The sequence below is a fragment of the Rhincodon typus genome, chromosome 4, assembly GCF_021869965.1.
Source record: "Rhincodon typus isolate 14 chromosome 4, sRhiTyp1.1, whole genome shotgun sequence".
Taxonomy (NCBI): domain Eukaryota; kingdom Metazoa; phylum Chordata; class Chondrichthyes; order Orectolobiformes; family Rhincodontidae; genus Rhincodon; species Rhincodon typus.
Window position 1 is genome coordinate 74295302 of NC_063335.1, and position 20283 is coordinate 74315584.

At 42.0% G+C, this 20283-nt stretch overlaps 1 protein-coding gene across 1 annotated transcript in view; it reads right to left on the reverse strand.

Moving 5' to 3' along the window:
• colec12 (collectin sub-family member 12) overlaps positions 1 to 14060 on the reverse strand; it is a 190774-nt gene extending 176714 nt beyond the window's left edge. Inside the window, exon 1 of the mRNA XM_048596315.1 lies at positions 13591 to 14060. Coding sequence (XP_048452272.1) covers positions 13591 to 13618 — 28 coding nt within the window. The 5' untranslated portion in view covers positions 13619 to 14060. The remainder of the gene's footprint in view (positions 1 to 13590) is intronic.
• Positions 14061 to 20283: the final 6223 nt, after the last annotated feature.

The window sequence follows — 20283 nt, forward strand, 5'->3', positions numbered from 1 at the left end:
TCCTGCTCCTCTGATGCTGCTTGGCCTGCTGTGTTTATCCAGCTCTACACCTTGTTATCTCAGATTCTCCAGCATCTGCAGTTCCTACTACCCATGGATGGAAGGTTGGCTTCTGTGATGGTCTGGGCTGTGCACACCACGTTCTGTAGTTTCTTATGGTCCTTGGCAGAGCAGTTGCCATACCAGGCTGTGACGCACCCGGACAGTATGCTTTCAATGGTGCTTCTGCAGAAGTTGGTGAGGGACGTTATGGACATGCGACATTTCCTGAGCCGCCTGAGGAAGAAGAAGCATTGTTTAGCCTTCTTGACTGTCACATTTATGTGGGAAGTCCAGGATAGGTCGTAGGTTATCGTCACTCCGAGGAACTTGATGCTCTTCACTCTCTCAACCTCAGTTCCGTTGATGTAGATGGGGGCGTGTTCTCCTCCTTTCTTTCTAAAGTTGATGATCAGTTCTTTAGTTTTGCCAACGTTGAGAGACAGATTGTTTTCATTGCACCATGTCACCAAGCCCTCTATCTCCCTTCTGTATTTTGACTTGTCATTGTTAGATATCTGTCCCACTATGGTGGTGTCATCAGTGAACTTGTAGATGGCATTCGTTTAGAATTTGACAACACAGTGTAGGTGTACAGGCAGTACAGTAGAGGGCTGAGGATGCATCCTTGGGGGGCTCCAGTGTTGAGTGTTATTGTGGAGGAGGTGCAGTTACCTATCCTCACTGATTGCGGCCTATGGGTCAGAAAGCTGTGGATCCAATTGCAGAGGGCGGAGCTGAGGCCAAGGTCCCACAGTTTTGAAATCAGTCTGAAGGGGATAATGGTGTTGAAGGTAGAACTGTAGTCAACAAGCAGGAGTCTGACGTAGGTTCTTTGTTGTCCAGATGTTCCGGGGTGAGTGCAAGGCGAGGGATAAGGCATCCTCTGTGGACGTGTTATGTCGGTAGGCAAACTGTAGGGGATCGAGGCAGGTTAGGAGACTGAAGTTGATATGGGCCATGACCAGGCTCTCAAAGCACTTTATGATTATTAAAGTCAGAGCTATTGGGTGTTTCTCAGGGGCAGTTAGAGCTGGGCAACAAATAATATCTTTGCCAGCCACGCTCACATCCCACGAACAAATAACAAAGAATTCTCAAGATCCAGGATGTAATCAACAACAAGCCAAAGGAGGTGATGTTAGGAATGATAACTAAAAGCCTGGTCAAAGAGATGAGTTTTAAGAGAGGTTTTAAAGGAGGATAAGAAAATTAGGATATAGCAAGAGGCTGGAGTTATAGGGAAGGAACTTCAGGCATTAGTGCCTGGAAAACTGAAGCACATTCACAACAATGGAACAACGGATTTACAGATGCCTCAGTCTGAGCAACAAATAGTCCTCAGAAGATTTTATGACTGAAGAGGGTTACAGAGATATGGAGCGATGGTGCAACTGAGAAATATATCTTAAATTATAGTTGTGAGAAATAATGTAAGCTAGTAAGCAGAGGGGTGATACATGAATGGACAATAGCATAGAATCAGCCAAGCACTGGATGACCTGTCATTTGTGAGGGATACAGAATGGGCATGTTGTGAAGTGGGAAGAATAACTTAGTCTAGCCACTTGAGGTATTTTTTCGCTGGTCTCCTTTACTCAAGCATATGCAGTGGATCCAGAGGACAGAACAACATCTCTCCAGTGACACAGAAGAACATTTACAGTGTATTTTATAGTATCAAAGTTTAACAGATATCAGTGTTCACATGATCCACCTGCTGCACAAGTGGTCACATCGAAGTTTGTACAATATGGTTGATAGAATATTTGTTTCTTATTCAGAGTCCGCCCACATCTTGTTCTTGGCTGCTTGCTTACCCTGTTGGTCATGATTCATTCTCTCCGTGTCATGCTCAGGCATGCTTGTGCTGTGCTAAACCTTGTTGGTCAGAGTTTGCTTACTCCCTATGCTTGTCCAGACATGTTTGCGCTATATTAACCCTTTCAGTAGGTCAAAAAGAACAGCAGAATAATTATTTCTGGTGGCGAGAAGGATGTGGATGAGAGTTTCAACAACAGTAGGGTAAGGATGGGCAGAGACGACCAAGGTGATGGAAGTCAAAATGGGATGTCTTTGTGAAGAAAATCCTAGTGGGCTGTAAACTTAATGCTGGGTCAAAGAGGTTAGCAAGTGTGCAGCCTGATACAATGGATAGAAAAAGGGATTTAATCAATAACAATATTCAGAGAAGTAGTGAGCTTCAAAAATATTGATCTTAGCTATGTTCAACTGGAGAGTTTTGCAACTGATCCAGAACTGGATGAGATAGGGTAGGTGGTGAAGAGGTAGAGCTGCATGCCATTGGTGGAGCCTGCCATCAGATAATGTTGCCAGAGGTGGGGGCAGTATTCAGATAACGAACAATAAGGATAGATCGTCAAAGGAATGTAGAGGTTAATGAGGGCTGCATTGTTGGAGATGCTCAGGCCCATTGGATGAGCATGAAATCAAGCAAGACTAGTACAACTCTACAAGAGAAAAGAGACAAAAACAGAAGTTGCTGGACAAGTTCAGCAGGTCTGGCAGCATCTGTGAAGAGAAATCAGAGTTAACCTTCGGGTCCGGTGACCTTCCCTCAGAACTCGGACCTGAAATGTTAACTCTGATTTCATAGATGCTGCCAGATCTGCTGAGCTTTTCCAGCAACTTCTGTTTTTGTTTCTGATTTAGAGTTCACAGTTCTTTTGGTTTTTAAGAGAAAAAAGGCATTTGAGGAAGATGGCGGGATTTTCCACAACTAAAATTGGAGTGAAATCAGGAATGATGAGGAGTGATGGTGTACCACCATCTGTTAGAGGATTTCCATTAGAAGTATTACTGGCAGAAGCCTGATTAGACAGATTCAAGGATTAGGGAAGATGTGGGAAAAATGAGCATTGGTTAAAATGGTGACAGCATATTCACAGACTTTTGAACAGTAAATGAAGTTTGAAAATGGTGTCGACTCGTGCAAGCATTTGAGAGGTTAAGGGTTTCTTTCTCAGGGATTGATACTAATAGTTTTCAAAGAAATGTGGAGAATACCTGAGAAAGGGAATATTGGAACGACAAAGGGAAACAGGGAAATTAGTTGGTGGGAATCGATTCCAGACAGCATCAGGTGGATTTCGTGGACAAGCTGAGGTTGGAGAGGGAATGGATGATAGTAAGTGAGAAATTAGAATATGTCACAGGTTCAGGGCTAGATTGGACATTATGAGAGGTTTGGCCAGGAGGAAGGGGGTCTGAGTCAGAAGGAGATGAAGTGATTGTCTTCATCTTAGGAACAAAGAGGTTGATAAGCATGCTGTTAGAGCTGAGGTAAAGAGAATGGGTAAAGAAAGGTTTAATGAGATGCTGGTAGAGGAGGAAAGATACTGGGATTTGTATTTGATTTTCAGGATGATCCTGGACTGAGAAGCAGATTGGAAGATTACAGCATAGACAGCAAGTGTTTGATGGATTTTAAGAAAAGGAAAACCTGCATTTAGATAGTGCTTTTTCAAACTTGTCGAAGTGTTTCAGCCAGTCAACTATTCTTGAAGTATAATCACTGTGTATTGTAGGAAAGGGTAGCTATTTTGTGCATGTCAAGATCCCACCAACAGCAATTTAATAATGGTCAGATAAACTTTTCTTTGGTGACTGAATGACAAATATTGGCCAAGATATAAGTGATAACTTCCTGTCCCTTCTTCAGAATAATGCAATGTGATGTTATAAATCAGGCAGAACTAGGGCTTAAGTTAGTGTCTCATTTGAAAAGTGGTACTGCACTGGAGCGTCAGCCATGACTAAAGAGTTCTCAAAAAGTGTCATATCATTAACTCTGTTTCTATTTCTACAGATGCTGCCAGAACTGCTGAGTTTCTCTCACATTTTCTGCTTCTGGTTTAGGCAATAACAGAGTCAGGCTTTTTACTGGCACATCTATTGTGTTGAGAAAATGAGTAGCTTAGAAGTATTGCTGTGAACTGAGAACCAATGAATAACTAGGAAGCTGGAATTGTGAAAGAACAATCTAACGAACTTGGCCAAGAAATCTTTTCTGGGAGCATAAGTCAGGGGAAGTGGCTGGTGAGGATTAAGAAGCAATCAATCTGTGGATAAGCCATTGAAAGGCTACATTGTTTCTTGCTAAACTACTCTAAGTTTAGAAAATTACTGTTGGTACTATTAGTGAATAACATACTAGTTTGTTAAACATTCTTCTCTGTTACTTTAACAAAAGTTAACACATTAATTTAAAATAGAATATCACATCTGTTAAATTAGTTGACAAAGCAATGCTAAAGAAGTAAGTGCGTTTAGCAGCATTCATCAACATCAACCTCCTCCTCATCATCAACTCTGACCAAAAATAAGTCCTTGACTCATAGCAGTCTTCCCACGTTTCTCTATCCTTTGCCAATACTTTTCAATGCCAAAATCTTCCTTAAAGTTTCACGCCATTAAGTGCTCATACCCAAACATTACCAAAAATAATTTTCAGGATATGGTTTCAAAATAAATTGTTGAAAATGAACAGGAGAGTCTACAAATAGTTCCTCACCATGGTAACTGTCACAGGATTTTGGAATTTCATTAAAAAATATGCCTCCTGCATCATTTTAACCTATTACTTTCTGATTATAGAACCAAAATATAATGTCCTTCTTTGGATCCCATAAGGGAAAATGTGAACTATTCTAGTTCAAACTTCCTGCAAGAGATGATGAATATGATCAAACATTCACATATTCACGGTTCAGTACAAACACGGTTATGTTATGGAAAAAACAAATACCTGCTACTGAAGGCCCACTTTCCATCTAGTGCCATGGACCCATCATTGATTTATTGGGAATCCATGCTATGATGAAGAGGATACTGGCCGAGCATGCATAGATTTAGAGTCATAGAGTCAGAGATGTACAGCATGGAAACAGAGCCTTTGGTCCAACTTGTCCATGCCGACCAGATATCCTGAATTAATCTAGTCCCATTTGTCAACATTTGGCCCATATCCCTCCAAAACCTTCCTATTCAAAGAACAAACAACAAAGAACAATACAGCACAGGAACAGGCCCATTGGCTCTCCAAGCCTGCGCCTACACATTCTGCCCTTCCATATTAAAACTATCTTCGCTTACAGGATCCATATCCCTCTATTTCCTTCCTATTCATGTATTCGTCCAGGTGCATCTTGAATGCTGCTATTGTGTCTGCTTCTACCATCTCTTCCGGATGCACATTCCAGACACTCACCACCCTTTGTGTAAAAACATGCCTCGCACATCTCTTTTAAACTTCCCCCCTCGCACCTTGAACCTGTGTCCCCTAGTAATTGATCCCTCCACCCTGGGAAAAAGCCTCATTCTTTCCACTCTATCCATGCCATTCACAATCTTATAAACTTCTATCAGGTTGCCCCTCAACCTCCTGCATTCCAGTGAAAACAAACCCAGTCTATCAAATCTTTCTTCATAGGTAAAATCCCCCATACCAGGCAACATCTTGGTAAAGCTTTTTCTGTGCCCCCTCCAAAGCATCTACATCCTTCTGGTAGTGTGCTGACCAGAACTGTACGCAATATTCTATGTGTGGCCTAACTAAAGTTCTATAAAGCTGCAGCATAACTTGAATATCCTTTACACAATGCCCCTTCCAATGAAGGCAAGCATGCCATAAGCCTTTTTTACTACCTTATCTACCTGTGCTGCCACCTTCTGTGGATCTGCATACCCAGATCTCTCTGCATATCAATACTCCTAAAGGTTCTGCCATTAACTGTACAATTTCCACCCATACTTGACCTTCCAAAATGCATCACCTCACATTTGTTCGGATTAAACTCCATCTGCCATTTTTCTGCCCATGCCTCCAACTGATCTATATCCTGTTGTGTCGTCTGACAATCCTCCTCACTATCTGCAAGTGCACCAATCTTTGTATCGTCTGCAAACTTACTAATTAGACCAGCTACGCTTTCCTTCAAATCATTTATGTAGATCACAAACAGCAAAGAACCCAGCACTGATCCCTGTGGAACACCACTAGTCACAGCCCTCCATTCCAAAAAGCATCCTTCCACTGCTACCCTCTGTCTCTATGTCTAAGCCAGTTCTGTATCCATCTTGCCAGCTCACCTCAATACCATGTGACTTCACCTTCTAAACCAGTCTGCCATGAGGGACCTCGTCAAAGGCTTTACTGACATCCATGTAGACAACATCCACTGTTTTGTTCCTCATCAGTCATCATCACCTGCTCAAAAAACTCAACCAAGTTAGTGAGGCATGACCTCCCCCTCACAAAACCATGCTGTTTATCATTAATCAGTCTATTTGCTTCTAAATGCTTATAGATCTTGTCCCTGACAATCTTTTCCAAAAGTTTCCCTACAACTGAAGTGAGGCTGACAGGTTTGTAATTTCCCGGATTATCCCTGCTACCATTTTTAAACAATGGGACAACGTTAGCTATTCTCCAGTCCTCTGGGACCACACCTGTGGCCAAAGAGGATGCAATGATGTCTGTCAATGTTTCACCAACTTGTTCTCTTGCAACCCTCAATATTCTGGGATAGATCCCATCAGGACCGGGGACTTACCTATCTTAATACTTTTTAAGACACACAACACTTCTTCCTTTTAAATAGCAACTTAGCTTAGAAATTTGACAATCCTTTCCCTGAGATCTCCTCTACAAATTCCTTCCCTTTGGTGAATACCGATACAAAGTATTTGTTTAAGACCTCACCTACCTCTTCTGGCTCCATACATTCCCTCCTTTGTCCTTGAAGAGGCCAACCCTTTCCCTGGCTACCCTCTCGCTTTTTATATATGTATAAAAAGCCTTAAGATTCACCTTAATCCTGTTTGCCAACGACTTATCATGACCCTTTTTAGCCCTTCTAATTTCTTGCTCAAGTTCTTTCCCTCTTTCCTTATATACTTCAAGGACTTTGTCAATTCTCATCCTCCTAGACCTTACGTACGCTTCCTTTTTATTTTTGACCAAGGTCATAACATCCCTGGTCATCTCAGGTTCACATAACCCCATACCTATCTTTCATTTTTGCAGGAATGTGCCTCTCTTGAACACTTACCAACTGCCGTTTGAAATACTCCCACATGTCTGATGTGGATTTACCCTCAAACAGCCTCCTCCGATCAACACTCTCCAGTTCCTGCCTAATATTGTTGTAGTTCGCCTTCCTCCAATTTAATACCTTCACTTGAGGACTGCTGTTATTCCTATCCATGAGTACCTTATGGTCACTACTCCTGAACTGCTCTCCCTCTGAGACTTCACTCACCTGGTTGGGCTCTTTTCCCAAAACTAGGTCCAGTATAACCCCTTCCCTGGTTGGACTGACTACATACTGTGGCAAGAAATCCTCCTGAATGGTCCTTACAAATTCTGCTACATCCAAGCCCCTAGTATGAATTGTGTCCCAGTCAATATAGGGGAAGTTAAAATCACCCACCACAACAACCCTGCTCTTTTTACACCTCTCCAAAAACTGTCTACGTATTCTCTCCTCTATCTCCTGCTGGCTATTGGGAGGCCTGTAGTATATTCCCAGCATTTTGATTTCACCTTACCTATTCCTGAGTTCTACCCGTATTGCCTTGCTGCACGAGTTCTCTGATGCATCCTCCTGCAGTAATGCTGTGAGATGCTCCTTTACCAGTAATGCAACTCCCCCACCCCTTTTACATCCCTTTCTATTCCACCTGAAACATCTAAAACCTGGGACGTTCAGCTGCCAATCCTGTCCCTCTTTAAGTCAAGTCTCCATAATCACAATTGTGTCATAGTTCCAAGTACTAACCAATGCTCTGAGTTCATCTTGGCAATTATATTTCTTGAATTGAAACACATGCATTTCAGACCACCTCCCCTACCCTTTTCAACAGCATTTCTCTGCCTGTTCTTAATCATGCTTGCCCTGGTTTCTACTTCTCCCCCAATTTCTGCATCTACTGCCCTACTCCTGTTTCCCACCCCTGCCACACTAGTTAAACACTCTCCAATCACGCTATCAAGTAGCCCCCACCCACCCTAAGGACATCAGTCCCTGTCCCACCCAGGTGTAACCCGTCCAGTTTGTACAGGTCCCACCTCCCCAAGAACCGTTCCCAATGCCCCATGAATCTGAAACCTCACACCATCTTTTCAGCCACGTGTTCATCCTATATATCCTGCTGTTTCCACTCTGACTAGCTCGTGGCACTGGTAGTAATCTTGAGATAACTGCCTATGAGGTCCTACGTTTCAATTTTTTTCCTAATTCTCTATATTCTGTTTTTAGGACCACATCCCCTTCTTTTAACCTATGTTGTTAGTACCAACGTGTACCACGACCACTGGCTGTTCACCCTCCCCCTCCAGAATGTCCGGCAACTGATTCAAGACATCCAGGACCCTAGCACCAGGGAGGCAACATACCATCCCGGACTCCCGTTTGTGGCCACAGAAACACCTATATATTCCCATTACGATTGAATCCCCTATAACTATAGCATTTCTATGCCAATTTCTCCCTCCCTCTGCAGCAGAGCCAACTATGGTGCCATTAATTTGGCTGTTGCTGTTATCCCCTGAGAGACCATTCCCCTCAAACGTATCCAAAACAGTATATCTGTTTTGCAGGGCAATAACCACAGGGGATTCCTGCACAGCCTGTTTAGCCCTCCTGCTCTGCTGGTGGTCACCTAGTCCCTACCTGCCTGTGGAGCGTGAATCTGCGGTGTGACCACCTCTCTAAACGTGCTATCCACGACACTGCCCTCCTTGTGAATGTGCCACAGTGTCCTCTGATGCCACGACAATTCCACAATTTGGGTTTCCAGAAGCTGCAACTGGAGACACTTATTTCACACATGCAGGTCCCAGGCACCGGTCATCAATAGCAGGTTCTTCCACGATACCCTCACACCTGCGCTCTGCGAAGCCCACTGCCAGAATGCAAATGAGTGATGTCTCAGCATCCTCTGGTTGGATCATACACCCAATTAGATGACTTTTACTATCGTAATTTTACCAACCTCCACCACTTCCTCTGCTAGCTCATTCCATATACGCACTACCCTGTGCAAGAAAAAGTTGCCCATTAGGTCCCTTTTAAATCTTTCCCCTCTCACCTTAAAGCTATGACCTCTAGTTTTGGACTCACCACCCCAGGGAAATGATCTGGTCTATTTACCCTATCCATGCTCTTCATGACTTTATAAACCTCTATAAGATCACCCCTCAGCACCCCCGACGCTCCAAGGAAAATAGCCCCAGTCTATTCAGCCTCTCCCTATAGCTCGACCCTCCAACCTTGGCAATATCCTTGTAAATCTTTTCTGAACCCTTTCAAGTTTCACAACAACCTTCCTATAGCAGGGAGACCAGAATTGCATGAAGTATTCCAAAAGTGGCCTAACCAATGTCCTGCACAGCTGCAACATGACCTCCCAGCTCCTATACTCAATGCACTGACCAATAAAGGCAAGCATACTAAATGTCTTCTTCACTACCCTGTCCACCTGCGACTTCGCTTTCAAGGAACTATGAACCTGTACCCAAGGCCTCTTTGTTCAGCAACACTTCCCAGGACCTTATCATTAAACGTATAAGTTCTGCCCTGATTTACCTTTCCAAAATGCAGCACCTCACATTTATCTAAATTAAGCTCCATCTGCCACTCCTCGGCCTATTGACTTTTCTGATCAAGATCCCATTGTACTCTGAGGTAATCTTCTTCGCTCTCCACTATAACCCCCATTTTGGTGTCATTGGCAAACTTACTAACCATTCCGCCTATGGTTCACATCCAAATCATTTATATAAATGACAAAAAGCAGTGGACCCAGCACTGATCCTTGTTGCACACCGTTAATCACAGACCTCCAGTTTGAAAAGCAACCCTTCATCACCACAGAGATAGTAAGAACTGCTGATGCTGGAGTCAGAGATGTGGAGCTGGAGGAACACAGCAGGCCAGGCAGCATCAGAGGAGCAGGAAAGCTGACGTTTTGGGACGGGACCCATCTTCAGAAATGGGGTGCGGCAGCAGTCTTCTCCCTTCAAGCCAGTTCTGTATCCAAATGGCTAGTTCTCCCTGTATTCCATGCAATCTAACCTTGCTAACCAGTCTACCGTGAGGAACCTTGTCTTATGGTTGTGTTATCCAACTAGCGACTGTGTGAGGAGCTTTGATATCTGTTGTTCACCTACAGTGGACTGCTGCCACTGTATGTTGTGAGGGAGTGAATGTTTAATGCAATTGACTGTTACCCAGTGAACAGCTCATGATGATGCTGCTTGGGCAGGAAGTAGGTCAAGATGACTCCTTGATCACACACCTGATGATGGAAATTCAGAAGAAAGTCAACCACCTGACGTAATCCAGTAGGCAAGCTAGGGGTGTCCAAAATCTTCCAGTCTTTCTGGCTAATGCAATGTGGAGGTGTTGGTGTGAGATTCTTCCCTTTTACATACACAAAATGCAGAACACTTAAACCCTTAGGATGGTCCTCAATGGTGAATGAGAGCGTTGCTTACAAGTACCCTGCTTTAGTTTGGCAGCATTCCATGCAAATCAGGGATATCTAAACTTCATCACTACCAACCCTCACCCAAGCTCCCTGAACTTCTGTAAATGGGATTTGTTCCTGAAGAGAACAAAAACAGAGGTTGCTGGAAAAGTTCTGCAGGTCTCGCAGCATCTGTGACGAAAAGTCAGAGTTAACGTCTCAGGTCCGGTGACCCTTCCTTAGTTCCTGAGGAGTGTTTTGCTCTCCACATAGTCTAAACTGTATTTCTCAACAGGTAGAATTAGAAACTCAAACGTGGTGATGGATTTCTGCCTTTTGCAAAGCAGAAGAAGAGTGGGGGTCATGGTCTTGTTTTTTATTTATTGTTTCACAGGATGTAACAGGCTGGGCAAATGTCTATTGCAATTCTTAACTACTCTTTTTGAACTACTACAGAACATCTTGTGTAGATACGTCCACAGTGATGTTAGGACAGGAGTTCCAGGATTTGAATCCAGAAACGATGAAGGGACAGTGGTCTAGTTCTAAGACAGGATGGTGTGTGGCTGGAGGGAAACCTGCAAGTGGTGCTGTTCTCATGTATTTATTGCTTTTGTAACTCTAGTTGGTAATGCTCATGGGTTTGGAAGGTGTTATTGAAGGACACTTGATGAATTGTTACACTGTAACTGTGGATGGTACACACTAGTGCCACTATATGGTGTGGGAGTGAATGTTTAAGATGGTGGTGGATGGGATGTTGATCAAGTAGGCTGTTCTGTCCAGGATGGTGCCAAGCTTCTTGAGTGTTGTTGGAGCTACTCTCATTCAGGAAAGTGGAGAATATTCTATCACATTCCTGATATGTGCCTTGTTGTTACTGGCTGGGCTTTAGGGAGTCAGGAAGTGAGCTCCTTTTTTGCCACAGAATGCTAGCCTCTGACCTGTTCCTGTAACCACAGCATTTATATGGCTTCTCCAGTTTCTGGTTAATGATAATCCCAGGATGTTGGTAAGAGAGATTTGGCTATGTCAATGTTAGTGAAAGTTAAGGGGAGATGGTCTGATTTTCTTGAGTTGAAGGTGGTCATTGCTTAGCACTTATGATGCCTGTCAATCATTTCAGGTCAGTTAACACAGCTTTGAAGGACCACTTCCACTTCAAATTCAGAAATGTTAGCTACCCATAATTTTCCTTTGTTTTTAAATGCTGACAAGTTTGATTCTGAAGTGTGGGTTATAAGAGTTTATCCACAATTCAATTTGAAGGGTATATCAGCTGTTCGATCTGGTACTTGTCCGTTATAGTAACCTCCTTCCAATACCTCAAAACTGAGATAAATTTACTAAGAAGCCAACAACTGACACATTAGGGGGAGGAACAATTAAAATGAAGTTGAAGAAACAGGACATGGGCAGCATGGTGGCTCAGTGGTTAGCACTGCTTCCTCACAGTGCCAGGGACCCGGGTTCAATTCCACCCTCAAGCAACTGTCTGTGTGGAGTTTGCATATTCTCCCCGTGCCTGCGTGGGCTTCCTCCAGGTGCTCCGGATACCTCCCACAGTTCAAAAATGTGCAGGCTAGGTGGATTGGCCAGGTTAAATTACCCATAGTGCCCAGGGATGCATGCTAGGTGGATCAGCCATGGGAAACGCAGGGTTACAGCGATAGGGTGGGTCTGGGTGGGATCCTCTTCGGAGGGTTGGTGTGGACTTGATGGGCCAAATGGCCTGCTCCGCACTGTAGGGATTCTATGATTATTGGACATTCAAACCCTTTGCCCATACATTCAAAAGAAACTCTTGTTTGGGAAGAAACAGATCAGGTGGAAGATACCGGCGTTGGATATCAGTTGCCCCAGTCTTGTCATTCTGGCTTTTAAAAAAATTGCTGTCAAGTGCAATGCAACCAAAACAGCATGTCAAACGGTTAAAATATCATGAGGGGCTAGCAACCCCCAGTGCTGTCCCCCTCCTCCCTTCCAACCAATTACAAGAAGTTCACTTATCACACTGGCAATGTAGGTTCCCTTGTCTGTGGATCAATCCGATTCAGGTTACGTTTTGCACATCGCTGAAAATTTTTCTGGCGCTGTTGAGCGTGTTTACAGAGTGATGAAGTTGTTAACCGTTGCATTAACAAAAAAAAACTTGTAACGTCGAGAACTACGTGCTTTCAATGCAATATCGAGTCTGAATATTGCTGGGATTGTAAATTTAAACAATACAGATCCTTAACAGAAATCTCCACAGTTTGATGAGTAAGTTTAAGTGGAATCCATCAAGTCACGGGCAGTGAGCAGGTAAGAGTGTGAGTCAAAACAGAAGTGGGGCTGTTCATGAAGGAGCCAAGACAACTTTCGACAGGGACACTTCCAGCTCTAGTTCAATAGATGTTTTCCTTTGGAAAGTCTGGTTAGTGCATTTACTGAAGAGAGATTTGGGAGCCGCTATAAGCAGCCAAATAACATTAACACAGGTCTCGGACCACTGGCATATAATTACTACCAGATGTTTTTTTAAGAGAAACAAATTAAAGGACATTGCAAAACTCGGGGTCAAAATGCCTGCTTTCAGAATGTCGAGTAAACAACTCGATCGAGGGATGTGGAGAATTCAGCTTGCGAAAGGTTATTCATCATTATTCATTGATATTTATGAATCATGAATTAATCGATCACTTCTGTAGGACCCCCAGTACAGGGGAAAAAACAGCAACTAAACCCAACAGGGCGCCAAGTAATCCGGACCCCCACAAAGTTCAGTGAAAAAAATAACATTCAAGAGAAGACTCCTTCATGTCATACAAACAACTTGCTGGTGTTGACAAAACCAATCACTTAACCAGAGTAAGGTGATACTTAATGTTTTGAACACTGATTTTGCACACAATTAATTTTCAATGAAATGAACAGTATGTAACTATATCTTGTTGTTGAGCATGAATACAATACACGTCAACGCGCTCATCGAAATCTAAGATTCCTCACGTTAAATATAGGAAGGGATAAGATATTCCTCGAGTTATTTAAATTTCGCTCTAACTTTGAACCTACCTTTCATTTTGGCGGCGAAACGGCTCATTAAAATAAACAGGAAACAATGTCCTCACTCCAGAAAGCTAATAAAGCGATACCGGTGTTTTGATGTTTCTATGTTGCTTTCATGGTAGATGTCTGGGTAGGTATCAATTTCCTACAATAACCAATATTCAGAGTTCCCAAATAACACACGTTCTTGGGGTTTCTTCTGAAGTTTTTTATATGTATCAAGCTAAGATTCAAATATCCGTTGGCATTGGAAGAGCGAGCAACCCCGAATGGCTTGGAGAATGTCTCGCCAATCTCTCCTCTCTCTCGAGTTGCAAGCTGCACTCAGCAAAGTGTTTGGATATTTGAAAGTTTCAAGTCGAGGATTTTACTCGCTGGCTGCTATCAGACCACAAAAATGCAAAACGTAAAAGGAAGTCCCCAGCCTGCAGGCTGTCCTCTAGCACGTGTTTCCATCATCTGCCTGCTTCTCTTTGCATTTGTTTACAGTGGGGATGAATGCAAATTCCGCTGGAGCCCCAGGTACTGCCTTGAGCGAATACCAATGGGTGATATGTCCGGGTCGTATTACACATTACGTGACTCGTAGGAGAAATGAGTGCAAGGAATCTGGTTTTCATTTGGCCTCGGTGCAAAACATCACAAAACTCTTAGAGGCAGCATCGTGCAGTTTTGCGTTGAAACATTTCTTCTGTTCTGTCTTTGCTTTTGTCTGGTTTTGAAGTCTTCCGGGATACTGTCTAACCAAATCAGGATGGAATAACAAACTGATATATCGAAAGTCGCTGCTGTTTTAGTACATTATAAATAAACACAGCTTCTTGGCTTTTCTATTTTGATCTCAACTTAGATTGGAGTTATATTGGGGAGGAGTCAGCAGCAATAAACCATCAATTTAGGAAGAGTGAGGAATTTGGCCAGAAGACATTTCATGTTACTGTACATTGGATGTTTTGCGGTAGGGAACAGTGAGGCAGAAACTATTGCAACTTAAGAGAAATGTTGATAACTTGAAATCAACTCATTTATAAAAATTGAGGCACAGTAATGATAGAGGGAGAGGCAAACATTGAGGAATGGCTTCTAGTGAAGAACTGGCAGGGCAGTGACACGTGGATTTTACGATTCCATTAACCATTTATAACACACAATTAAGATAGTCTTTTGATAGTCAATTTGCTTTTGATGCTAGACACAACTGAAATCAGATTTAATTGGGGTTCAAATTCATAAATTCACTTCTTCCTAATTCCATAACATTTTTCAAACCCGTAACCTTCCAAAGAAGAAACCCTCAGTCATACGCCTGTTCTCCCCCCATTACATCTCCTCTGTTTGGTGTTCTTCATTTTATCAACATCCCTCAAACTCTGAAATCAATTTTTAAATCCTAACTTGCTTCTCCAGCCCTTTCTGTAGGATTCTTTTGAAAAACTCTTTGGCTAGGCGTTTGGTCACCTTTCTCTTTCCTTGGTTGAGCATCAAGTTTCTTGTTTGTGAAGTAGTTTGCATCAACATTAAAGGCATTGCAGCAGATTTTGCAGTCAACAATAAAGTGAGGGCACTTATCACTGACCATGAAATAACTCGGTGAATCCCAGTGATGTCTCTGGTCAGAATTTCACCTCTGGCACTTTGCAATAGCTAATTGCAATGACCTTGACTGGGCATTCATACGTGGAACTAGTGCAATGACATCAAATTGTCTGAGCAGCAATCATACAGAAGGATTTCATAGGGACACAAACAGGACCAAACAGCATTGAGGTACACTAACTTCAAAACTGTTTATATGGAGCAAGTTAAAAGTTTGTAATATACATTGTGGGTGATGGTAGAAACTAAAATGTTTTGAAAAAAAAGTTTTTAAAAGATGCCTAAAAATTTAATTGATTTATCGTTTAACAGAATTCCATTATGATAAAATTATTTTTTCAGGACAAATAAATTTTACCAATTACACCTGAAAGAGGGAGGTATAACCTTTGTGGAGGTTCAAGCATTTTTGGGCCTGGGGACATTGAAATTCTTGCAGATTTTTGCAGAATAAGAACAGAACAAGCTGGAAAATCTCAGCAGGTTAGGAAGTAGCTGAGGAGAGAAATGCACTTAATGTTTCAGTTCAATGACCTTTCCTGATAAAAGCTCAGAAACTTGAAACATTAATTCAAATTATTTCCAGCAATGCTGCCTGACCTGCTGAGTCTTTCCAGTTTTCTTTGTTATTGTATTGTCTCTGTCCCTCTGTCTGAAACTCTCAATGAATGATTAGGTAGCCATCTATTGTGGATATCCAGTCTCCCTGAGAATCCATCCTTGTACTTTGAGGGTTGTAGTGAAGACCAGAGATAACGTGAAATGGTGAAGTATGAAAGAGACATGGCAGTTGTTAGGATAGCGACGTCCATGTGCAAGAAGATGTTGTTGTGGTCACAGATCATTTGATCGTTGAAGGAGAAGGTCTTCCTGAAGGTGAATTTGACTGATTGGTCATAAGAACATAGGAAACTTGAGTAAGTCTATCGAGCCTGCTCCACCATTTACGATGATGGTTGATAGGATTCCGCATACTTTTACCCATACTTGCTCAATAATCCTTTACACTATTGGTGATTGGAAATCTATAAAACTCTATTTTAAATATACTCAAAAGGCTGAGCTTCCACAGCATTCTGTGGTAGAGAATTCCAAAAATTCACAACACATTAAAAAAATAAATTTATGTTCATCTTAACATAATTATTATTTTTAAATTGTACCCTCTGATTCTTGGCTCCCCAGCCATGGAAAACACCTAATATTGCATTGACCCTGTCCATCCTTTAAGTATTCTGTAGGCTGCTATGATCACCTCTCATTCTTTTGAATCTCTCGAGAATACAGACTCATTTTACCCAATCTCTCTTCTTAGGACGGTCTCGTCACCCTGGAAACAAATCTAGTGAGCATTCATTGTACTCCCTGTATGAATTGAACCAAGACTTCACAGCTTCTGTACTCAAATCCTCTTGTGATAAAGGCTTACATTCCTAATAGCTTGCTGCATCAGCATGTTAGTCTTCAGTGACTTATTGACATGGTCAACCAGGTTTCTTTGCATATCTGTTGTTGCACTATCCAACCTCTCACCATCTAAGAAATATTCTGCACATGTGTTCCTTCTGCCCAAGTGGATAACCTCACATTTTCCACATTATATTCCATCTGCCATGGTCTCGCCCACTCACTAAGCCTGTCCAAATCCTTCCAGAACAGCTTTACATCTTTCTCACAACACTCCTTCCTGCTAGTCTTTACGTTATCTGCAAATTTGGAAACGTTACTGTTGTTCCCAAACCACATCCAAACCATTGATATCTTGTAAACAGCTGGTACCCAAGTACTGACCCTTTAGGTGCCCCACAAGTGACAGTCTGTTAACATGAGAATGATCCATTTATTTCTACTCTCTGTTTTCTGCCTATTAGTCTATCCTTCAGCAATGCCATCCCACTTGCTTTAGTATTGCTAACCATCCTCCTGTGGGAGACTATATCAAAGGCATTGTGAAGATCTAGGGCAAAAATCATACTACACCAGGTTATAGTCAAACAGGTTTATTTGAAAACACTAGCTTTCATAGCACTGCTCCTTCCTCAGGTATAGTGTGGAAAATGAGGTATACTGACACTGAAAGGTAACAACCCTAAAAATGGCTCACTGACTGCCTCCTGTTAAATCTTTAATCAGTTGGACAGGAGACACATGTTTCTATTGATTAAAATGCAAATCCCAGCATTTATTTCAAGTCATTGCCCCAAGATACTTAAAGATTTTATCAGTTTGTACAAGAGATGACATCTCAGGTCAGAGAATGCAGAGAATGTGAGGCCTTGTTTAGAATCTGTCTGTTTTTTAACCTGGAGTTCAGGCTGTTTTTTTTAAAAAAAATAGAATGTGTCTGCAAAAACATAAACATCTTGGATGAAATAATTCAGCCCATAGATTTATATATGTGTGTGTGTGTGTGTGTGTGTGTTTGTGAGTGAGAGAGAGAGAGAGAGAAAGAGTGTATATGTGTGTGTGTGCGCACGCACATGCACCTTGAGAGAGAGTGTGTGAGAGTGTTAGGGAGTGTGTGTGTGTGAGGGTATGTATGTGTGTGAGTGTGAGTGTGTGTGTGAGAGAGGGTCTGTGTGTGTCTGCAAGTGTGTGTGCTTTTGTGTGAAAGAGTATATGTGTATGTGTGCATGTGTGTGAGTGTGTGTGACAGAATATAGTGTGGTGGGGTCACCTGTTGCACAACATGAACCCAATATCACGTTTGAGGCTGTTCCTCATGGGTACAGAACTTGGCAATCAGCCTCTACTCAGCAATTTTGCATTGTTGTGTATCTCGAAGTCCACTTTGGAGGACGCTTAGCCGAAGGTCAGAGGCTGAATGTCCTTGACCACTGAAATGTTCCCCCACTGAGAGCTCAGCAGTCAAGGGCATTCAGCCTCCAATCTTTGGTTAAGCGACCTCCAAGGCAGACTTCGAGATACACAACAATGCAAAATTGCTGAGCAGAGGCTGATAGCCAAGTTCCGTACCCATGAGGATGGCCTCAACCGTGATCTTGGGTTCATGTCATGCTACATGTGACCCTACCACACTATATACTGTCACACATACACACACACTCTCTCACACAAACACATTTACATGCACACACTCACATAGACTCTCTCTCCCACACATACACAAAAACATATAAATCTTTGGGGTGAATTATTTCAACCATGATGTTTGTGTACTTGCAGATACATTCTATTTTGTTCAAAAAAATAAAACCAGCCTGACTCCAGGTTAAAACAGATTCTAAACAAGGCCTCACACCAAAAATGCATTATCTGGCCTGAGATGTCATCTCTTCTATACACTGATAAAACCTTTAAGTATCTTGGGGCAATGACTTCAAAGAAATTCTGGGATTTGCATTTTAATCAATAGAAACCTGCGACTCTTTTCTAACAGATTAAAAATTCAACAGGAGGCGGTCAGCAAGCCATTTTTGGGCTGTTACCTTTCTGCTTATAATTTCTGCATCAATATACCTTCTTTTCCACACTGTACCTGAGGAAGGAGCAAAGCTCAGAAGGCTAGTGTTTTCAAATAAACCTGTGGGACTATAACCTGGTATTGTGTGATTTTTGACCTTGTCCACCCCAGTCCAACACCGGCAGCTCCATATCATGGCTACCATCTGAAAATCTAAGTATACTATTTCTATCAACGCTCCTGTATCAACTTTGTTAGTAACATTTCAAAAAAAAATTCAACAAGTTTGTGAAACCATTGCAAATCCATTTTGACAATCAGATCATTTTTAGCCAAGTGCCCATTTACTACATGCTTTCTATTAGATACAGATACATTACCTACTACCGATGTAAGGCTGAAATATCTCTGGTTCCCTGTTTACTCTCTTGTTCCTTTCTTAAATGGTGTGGCAACAATTAGAGTCATGGAGCTCTACAGCATGGAAACAGACCCTTAGGACCAACTCATCCATGCTGACCAGATATCCTAAATTAATCTAGTCCCATTTTCCAGCGGTTGACCCATATCCCTGTAAACCCTTCCTATTGATATACCCATCCAGATGCCTTTAAAATGTTGTAATTGTACCAGCCTCCACTGCTTTCTCTGGCAGCTCATTCCATATACGCACTACCCTCTGCATGAAAAAGTTGCCCCTTAGGTTCCTTTGAAATCTTCTCACCTTAAATAAATGCCCTCTAGTTTTGGACTTTGCTATCCTGGAGATCCAAGTGATTAAGGAGAATGAAGATTTGAAGGAAATTAGTATTAATAAGAAAGTTTTAATGGAAATTCAACCTGTCTATGCCCTTCATGATTTTATAAACTTCTATAAGGTCACCCCTCAGCCTCCGATGCTCCAGGGAACATAACCCAAGCCTATTCAGCCTCTCCCTACAGCTCAAAGCCCCCCAACTCTGGTAACATCCTTGGAAATCTTTTCTGAACCATTTCAAGTTTCACAACATCCTTCCAATTGCTAGCTTCCAATCTTAGAAGATGATTATCAATGCATCAACCATCTCTATAGTCACCTGATTCAACACCCTGAGATGTAGACTATCAGGATTCCAGAACTTAGCAACTTGCACCCCAATCAACTTTTCCAGTACATCTTTCTTACTAATACTAATTTCCTTTAAATCTTCATTCTCCTTAATCACTTGGATCTCTAATTCTGGGAATTCCTTATATGTTCATCAATGAAAACAGACGCGAAGTAATAATTTAGCTTTTCCACTATTTCTCTATTCCCCTTTGTAGTTTCTCCTGATACTGCCTTTTTGTTTAATCTTACACAATCCTTAACTTTATTTTACTCCTGTGCTTGACTGACCTTTTTTTGAACTTTTGCACTTTGAAGGAATGTTTAGTTGTTAGAAATCACATAATAGTTCTTTTAAAAAATTGCCTATGCATCGTCATGCACTTTTGAAGTATTTTCTCAATCCCGCTAATTTGTGCCTCATGTTTTCACAATTTTACTTACTCAAATTTACCACTTTTGTTTTAGATTGAGCTGCCTTACTTTCAAACATGATATAAAATGCTACCTGTAGTCACTCGTGCCCAAAGGTTCTTTTACAGCAAGCTTACTAATTAATCCTTTGCATTACATAATATTACATTGGAAATAG